The 7,805-nt window shown below is 36.5% G+C and overlaps 1 protein-coding gene across 1 annotated transcript; it reads left to right on the top strand.

Annotated features, from left to right (window-relative positions):
* The first annotated feature begins 93 nt into the window (after positions 1-93).
* LOC130966885 (uncharacterized) lies at positions 94-822 on the top strand. The gene has a single exon (XM_057891709.1). It carries the CDS (start codon positions 94-96, stop codon positions 820-822), a length of 729 nt encoding a protein of 242 aa, XP_057747692.1.
* The last annotated feature ends 6,983 nt before the right edge of the window (positions 823-7,805 follow it).

Raw genomic sequence — 7,805 nt, forward strand, 5'->3', positions numbered from 1 at the left:
ATTCATAGAGTCGGTATAGCAAACACTTTCAATATTGTGTGGTGCGGTCCCAAGTTAGATGGAAAACTTAATTATAGTTATTGGGAGACTTTGATGTCTACCCATTTGAAGGCCCAGAATCTGTGGAATTTCATTGAACCGGGCATGCAAGAAGGAGCAGATACTGTCCAACAAAGGAGAGATCAATTGGCGCTATCTCAAATTCATCAAGGAGTAGATTATACGGTGTTTGGCAAAATAGCAAATGCCAAAAGTGCAAAGGAAGCATGGAACATGTTGAAGCTGTCATACAAAGGCATAGATAAAGTTCAGAAAGCAAAGCTACAATCTTTAAGAAGAGAATATGAAAGGTACGAGATGTCGAGCTCAAAAACTGTTGAGAAATATTTTACTCGTGTTACAGATCTTGTCAATAAGATGAGAGTCTATGGAGAAGATATGCTCGATAGCAAAGTAGTGGAGAAAATTCTTCGCACCATGCCAATGAAGTATGACTATGTGGTGACTACGATACTAGAGTCACACAATATGGATACCATGATGATTGCAGAGTTGCAAGGAACCATGGAAAGCCACATCAGTAGAATACTAAAAAAATCAGAAAAATCAACCGAGAAAGCTCTGAAAATCCGAGTGAATCTCAACAATGTTGCAGAATCAAGCCGTACACAAGAAAGACAAGGTTGTGGTTTCAATTTTCAAAGTAGAGGCAGAGGAAGTTTCAGAGGTAGAGGTCGTGGCAATTACAACCAAGAAAGTTACAACAATTTTACACCACCTAATCAAGGAAGAGGTGGAACGAATTTCAGGCCTGTCAACTGAGGAAGAGGTCGAGGTAATTTTTCTCAGGAAAGAACTAATTTCAACTGTTTTCATTGTGAAAAGTATGGACACAAAGCAGCAGATTACAGATTCAAAGTGATGAATAATAATCAAGCACACGTTGCAGAAAATTAGCATCAAAATATTGATGACAATCCGAGTACTCAGACTTTATTTTTTACAAGTAATTCATGTGCTGAAGATGAAAATATATGGTACTTGGATAATGCTTGCAGTAATCATATGTCTGGTAGAAAGGAGTTATTTTCTTCATTAGATGATTCAGTTAAACTATTATTGAAGTTTGGTAATAGTACAAGATCCCTATTGAAAGAAAAGGGCACATACCAATTAGATTGAAAGATGGTTCTCTAAGTTATATTTCTGATGTTTTCTATGCTCCTGAACTTGATTACAATTTACTGAGTATGGGACAATTATCTGAAAAGGGATATAAGTTCAAAATCAAATTGAATTGGAATTGAATGGAAGTTGCACTCATCACATCCATATTAGAAGAATCATGAAGTGTATTGGAAGCTTCAAGATTGATGACTAAGCTTAATAAAGAATTTTTAAGATGTGCTAGAAATTACAAGAAGTTACTTATTTGAATAGCCAAAGTAAGAAGCAAAGTTGGATAAGTATGTGTATTAAGAAGTTAGTAGAATCATGAACTTTTAGTATGAAACTTCGCCTATATAAAGGCACATATGCCTTATGTATTTTGTATGTTCCATGAAATGAAAAAAAGATATGATTATATGAAGTTTCTTTGTCTATTATTCATATGAGTGTGGTGAAGTTGAGAGATGAAAATATGATAGCGTCATTTATTTGAGTGAGTGATCCTAGGGCCAATTGAAGTGTGGGTATTATACGTACATTTGGTATCAGAGCTGGTTAATCCAGCGCCTGGTGTTTGAGAGTTTGTGAGGTGTGAGAGAGTTCTCACATAGTTGTTTATTCATAGAGTCGGTATAGCAAACACTTTCAATATTGTGTGGTCCGGTCCCAAGTTAGATGGAAAACTTAATTATAGTTATTGGGAGACTTTGATGTCTACCCATTTGAAGGCCCAGAATCTGTGGAATTTCATTGAACCGGGCATGCAAGAAGGAGCAGATACTGTCCAACAAAGGAGAGATCAATTGGCGCTATCTCAAATTCATCAAGGAGTAGATTATACGGTGTTGGCAAATAGCAAATGCCAAAAGTGCAAGGAAGCATGGAACATGTTGAAGCTGTCATACAAAGGCATAGATAAAGTTCAGAAAGCAAAGCTACAATCTTTAAGAAGAGAATATGAAAGGTACGAGATGTCGAGCTCAAAAACTGTTGAGAAATATTTTACTCGTGTTACAGATCTTGTCAATAAGATGAGAGTCTATGGAGAAGATATGCTCGATAGCAAAGTAGTGGAGAAAATTCTTCGCACCATGCCAATGAAGTATGACTATGTGGTGACTACGATACTAGAGTCACACAATATGGATACCATGATGATTGCAGAGTTGCAAGGAACCATGGAAAGCCACATCAGTAGAATACTAAAAAAATCAGAAAAATCAACCGAGAAAGCCCTGAAAATCCGAGTGAATCTCAACAATGTTGCAGAATCAAGCCGTACACAAGAAAGACAAGGTTGTGGTTTCAATTTTCAAAGTAGAGGCAGAGGAAGTTTCAGAGGTAGAGGTCGTGGCAATTACAACCAAGAAAGTTACAACAATTTTACACCACCTAATCAAGGAAGAGGTGGAACGAATTTCAGGCCTGTCAACTGAGGAAGAGGTCGAGGTAATTTTTCTCAGGAAAGAACTAATTTCAACTGTTTTCATTGTGAAAAGTATGGACACAAAGCAGCAGATTGCAGATTCAAAGTGATGAATAATAATCAAGCACACGTTGCAGAAAATTAGCATCAAAATATTGATGACAATCCGAGTACTCAGACTTTATTTTTTACAAGTAATTCATGTGCTGAAGATGAAAATATATGGTACTTGGATAATGCTTGCAGTAATCATATGTCTGGTAGAAAGGAGTTATTTTCTTCATTAGATGATTCAGTTAAACTATTATTGAAGTTTGGTAATAGTACAAGATCCCTATTGAAAGAAAAGGGCACATACCAATTAGATTGAAAGATGGTTCTCTAAGTTATATTTCTGATGTTTTCTATGCTCCTGAACTTGATTACAATTTACTGAGTATGGGACAATTATCTGAAAAGGGATATAAGATGATAACTTATCGTGAATATTGCACTGTATTTGAGAATAATGGAAGGTTCATTGATAAAGCAAAGATGACTTCAAACAGAACGTTTCTGTTAAAAATTCAACATGTTAATCCCTCTTGCATGAGTTCTGTGATACTTAATGATAACTGGTTGTGGTATATGCGGTTTGGCCACTTTCATTTTTCTGGCCTAAACTACCTGTCAAGAAAAGGACTTGTTTCTGGTCTACCACGGATTCATATTCCCAATTGTGTTTGTGAGATTTGTCAATTGGGAAAGAAGCACAGAGATCCATTCCTTATAGGAAAGTCTTGGAGAGCTAGAAGATTACTTGAAATTGTGCATTCAGATCTCTGTTCTGTAGAAGTTTCAAGTAATGGTGGTAGCAGGTGCTTTATCACTTTTATTGATGATTTTAGTAGATATACATGGGTATACTTTCTGAAGCAAAAATCAGAAGTATGTGATGTCTTTAAGACATTCAAGGCGTTTGTCAAAAAATAAAGTGGCTGTAAAATCAAAATTCTCAGAATAGATAGAGGAACAGAATATCTTGCATGTTCAGAATACTTTAAGCAACACGGAATTTAACACCAACTAACAACTAGATACACTCCTCAACAAAATGGAGTTGCTGAAAGAAAGAATAGAACCATCATGGATATGGTCAGATGCATGCTCAAGTCAAACAAATGTCTAAAGAATTTTGGGCAGAAGCAGTCGCAACAGCAGTTCATATTTTAAATAGGTGTCCAACAAAGAGTGCTCGTGATAAAACTCCAGAGGAAGCTTGGAGTGGAAAGCGGCCTTCCATCCATCATTTCAGAGTCTTTGGGTGTATCGCTTATGCCCATGTACTAGATCAATTAAGGAAGAAGTTAGATGACAAAGGCAAGAAGTGTATCTTTATTGACTAACACAGACTCAAAGCATACAAGTTGTATAATAACAAAGAGTGCTCGTGATAAAACTCCAGAGGAAGCTTGGAGTGGAAAGCGGCCTTCCATCCATCATTTCAGAGTCTTTGGGTGTATCGCTTATGCCCATGTACTAGATCAATTAAGGAAGAAGTTAGATGACAAAGGCAAGAAGTGTATCTTTATTGACTATAACACAGACTCAAAAGCATACAAGTTGTATAATCTAGAAACAAAGAAAGTAATCATCAGCAGAGACGTGACGTTTGACGAGAAAGTCATGTGGGACTGGGACACAAAGACAGAAAAACATTCGATAGTAATTTCAAATACATGTGATGATGAAGAAGAAAGACAACCAGACGCAACCGAACAACCAGAATCATCTAGAAGACCTCAAAGAGAAAGGAGACTACCTGCTAGATTAGCAGATTATGAAGTTGGCAATGACAATGATCCGTCCAATGAAAAAATCATAAATTTTGCTCTATTTTCAGATTGTGAGCCGTTGAACTTTGAAGAAGCCTTTAAAGACAACAATTGGAAGAAAGCAATGGATGAGGAGATTCATGTCATTGAGAAGAATGACACATGGGAGCTGACAGATTTACCAGCAGATAAAAAGCCGATTGGAGTAAAGTGGGTTTACAAGACTAAGTACAAATCCAGTGGTGAAGTTGATCGTTTCAAAGCAATATTAGTTGCAAAAGGATACAAACAAAAACCAGGTATTGACTACTTTGAAGTATTTGCTCCTGTTGCTAGATTAGACACTATTCGTATAATTATTTCACTCTCGGCTCAAAATAAGTGGAAGATACATCAAATGGATGTTAAGTCTGCATTTCTAAATGGCACTTTAGAAGAAGAAGTGTATATTGAGCAACCTGTAGGATATGAAGTTCTTGGAAAAGAAGATAAAGTTTATAAATTGAAGAAAGCTTTGTACGGATTAAAGCAAGCACCAAGAGCGTGGTACAAGAAGATTGATTCTTATTTCATTGAGAATGGTTTCAAAAGATGTCCGTTTGAACATACTCTTTATATCAAGTTCGTTGAACCTGGAGATATCTTGATCGTGTGCCTTTATATTGACGATTTGATCTTTACTGGCAACAATTTGAAGATAATTACAGAATTTAGGGAGGCTATGATAAAGTACTTTGAAATGACAGATATGGGCTTGATGTCTTACTTTCTTGGCATTGAAGTAATTCAAAAAGATGGTAGAATTTTCATTTCTCAGAAGAAATATGCAAATGATATTTTGAAGAAATTTCAGATGGAACACTCAAAACCAGTTTCTACTCCAGTCGAAGAGAAGTTCAAATTGTTGAGAGAAGATAAAGGAGGAGCAGTAAATTCCACATACTACAAAAGCTTGATTTGAAGTCTAAGGTACTTGACTGCGACTAGACCAAATATTGTGTTTGGAGTTGGTTTGCTTAGCAGATTTATGGAGGAGTCTTGTACCAACCATTTGCAAGCGGCAAAAAGAATTCTTCGATATATCAAAAAGTACTTTAAATGATGGTATTTATTATGAAAATACTACTGAAGTGAATCTTGTCGGTTACACTGATAGTGATTGGGCTGGAGATATAGGAAACAAGAAAAAGTACTTCAGGGTTCGTATTTCATCTTGGTTCTGGTACAATTTCATGGTCGTCAAAGAAACAACCAGTAGTAGCACTTTCTAAAGCAGAAGCAGAATATATAGCAGCAGCAAGTTGTGCAACACAAGCAGTTTGGCTAAGAAGAATTCTTGAGGAATTGAACGAGAAACAAAATACTCTAACAACAATATTTTGCGATAACAAGTCAGCTATTGCACTTTGCGAAAATCCAGTATTCCATGGAAGATCGAAGCATATTGATATTCGATTTCACAAAATCAGAGAGTTGGTAAATGAGAAAGAAGTTGTGATCGAGTATTGTCCAACTGAAGAACAAGTTTCAGATATATTTACAAAGCCATTGAAGACCGAGTTATTTTACAAGTTGAAGAAGATGCTTGGAATGATAAACTCTATGAGCTTGATTTAAGGGAGGCAATGTTAGAAAATTAAATCAAGAATATTCAAGAAAGTAGTACAACTACAATATACTAGAACATTGAAGAAATTCAAAATCAAATTGAATTGGAATTGAATGGAAGTTGCACTCATCACCTCTATACTAGAAGAATCATGAAGTGCATTGGAAGTTTCAAGATTGATGACTAAGCTTAATAAAGAATTTTCAAGATGTGCTAGAAATTACAAGAAGTTACTTATTTAAATAGCCAAAGTAAGAAGCAAAGTTAGATAAATATGTGTATTAAGAAGTTAGTAGAATGATGAACTTTTAGTATGAAACTTTGCTTGTCCTTCTTTGTTCTATTATTCCATATGAGTGTTGGTGAAGTTGAGAGATGAAAAATATGATAGCGTCATTTATATGAGTGAGTGAACCTAAGGCCAATTGAAGTGTGGGTATTATACTTACAATACCAGTAAAAAACTAGCCAACTATTCTTAGGTCGGGACCCAAAACTCCAAATCACTTTAGCAACATCCCTAAATTCACTCAGGTAAACAAATTTCACCCTACCCAAAACCCTCTCCCTTCGTTTCACCCTTTTACCGCAGCTGATTTTTAAACCCATCCAAGGCCGCGCCAGAGTACCAGGAGCATTGGGGCAACTTCTCCTCTGCCTCCATTGGACGCCGCCCCGCCGTCAACCACGTGCGAAAACAGTCGACCGTCGGGGACCGTTCCAGAATGCCGCGACGCTCTCATCCCCTCGTAGCTTCCCCAATCTCGGCCACGGCGACGTCGTTCCACCCAGGCACGAGAAACAAGTAGGTTCTCCTACTCATGGAGGGCGCGCCGCTGCTGGTGCATGTCGGTGTTGGCAGCGCCCTTGAAACCACCCGACTCTGCTCCAGCCTCGAAACCTTCCTGCACATAATCTATTGGTAAGTATTTAGATGTTGCCTCCGATATCAACTGCAGGTTTATTGTTTTAAAAAGGATTTGGATGTTTTTTTTATTATTATAGATTGGAGGGTATGAACATTTGAAACTGATTGGTACTGCCTTAGATTTTCATCAATTTATTTTTGTGAAGGAAAGGAATTTCTATCACGTTAACCTTGATTAGATTCTTAGCTGATTGGTTCTCCTTTCTATTTTCATCAATTAGTGTGTTTCTTTGTTGAATTGATTTCATTTCATTAGCATTAGGACTTTTTCATTTGCGTAATTAGCTGATGAGGTGTGAGGTTTTGTTAAATGAATGAGGGAGCTCCTTTATAAATGCTAAGTTAGTTTAAATTGATCTCTGGAGAACAATAGCATAGCTTAATTTATCAAGTGTATATGGCAAATGATATGTTATGAATATTTTACGACTCTGTTCAGTGAATTTGTTCCTCGGGCATACAGCAACCAGTATTGGCGTGATGAACATTTGAAACTGATTGTTGTTTTTGTAATTAGAATATGGACTTCTTTCTTTATTTGCTGTGATTTTTTGGACAGATTTACTTGTGCTAAATTCTTGGATGTTGTTGAATTGCTGTATTTAGAGAGTGGATGTTGCTGAAACTAGAGAGCGACTGTTGCTGTTATTAGGAGTTCGATTTTGCTGAATTGCATGTGATTAGAGATTGAATGTTGCTGTTTTTTAATAGTGGTATGAAATTTCAATGGTAAAAATATATTAAATTTAGACTAATTTTGGTCGAAGTTAAGATTGATCCTAATCATGGTCCGAGATTCAATTTATTTGGAGCTCTGAAATCGATTCTCCTTCGCTTCTTTTATCCTATTACTTGTTA

The sequence above is a fragment of the Arachis stenosperma genome, chromosome 3, assembly GCF_014773155.1.
Source record: "Arachis stenosperma cultivar V10309 chromosome 3, arast.V10309.gnm1.PFL2, whole genome shotgun sequence".
NCBI lineage: Eukaryota > Viridiplantae > Streptophyta > Magnoliopsida > Fabales > Fabaceae > Arachis > Arachis stenosperma.

Bases quoted from the DNA above. Each gene is read 5' to 3' on its own strand.
- LOC130966885 (XM_057891709.1), top strand. From the start codon at position 94: ATGTCTACCCATTTGAAGGCCCAGAATCTGTGGAATTTCATTGAACCG.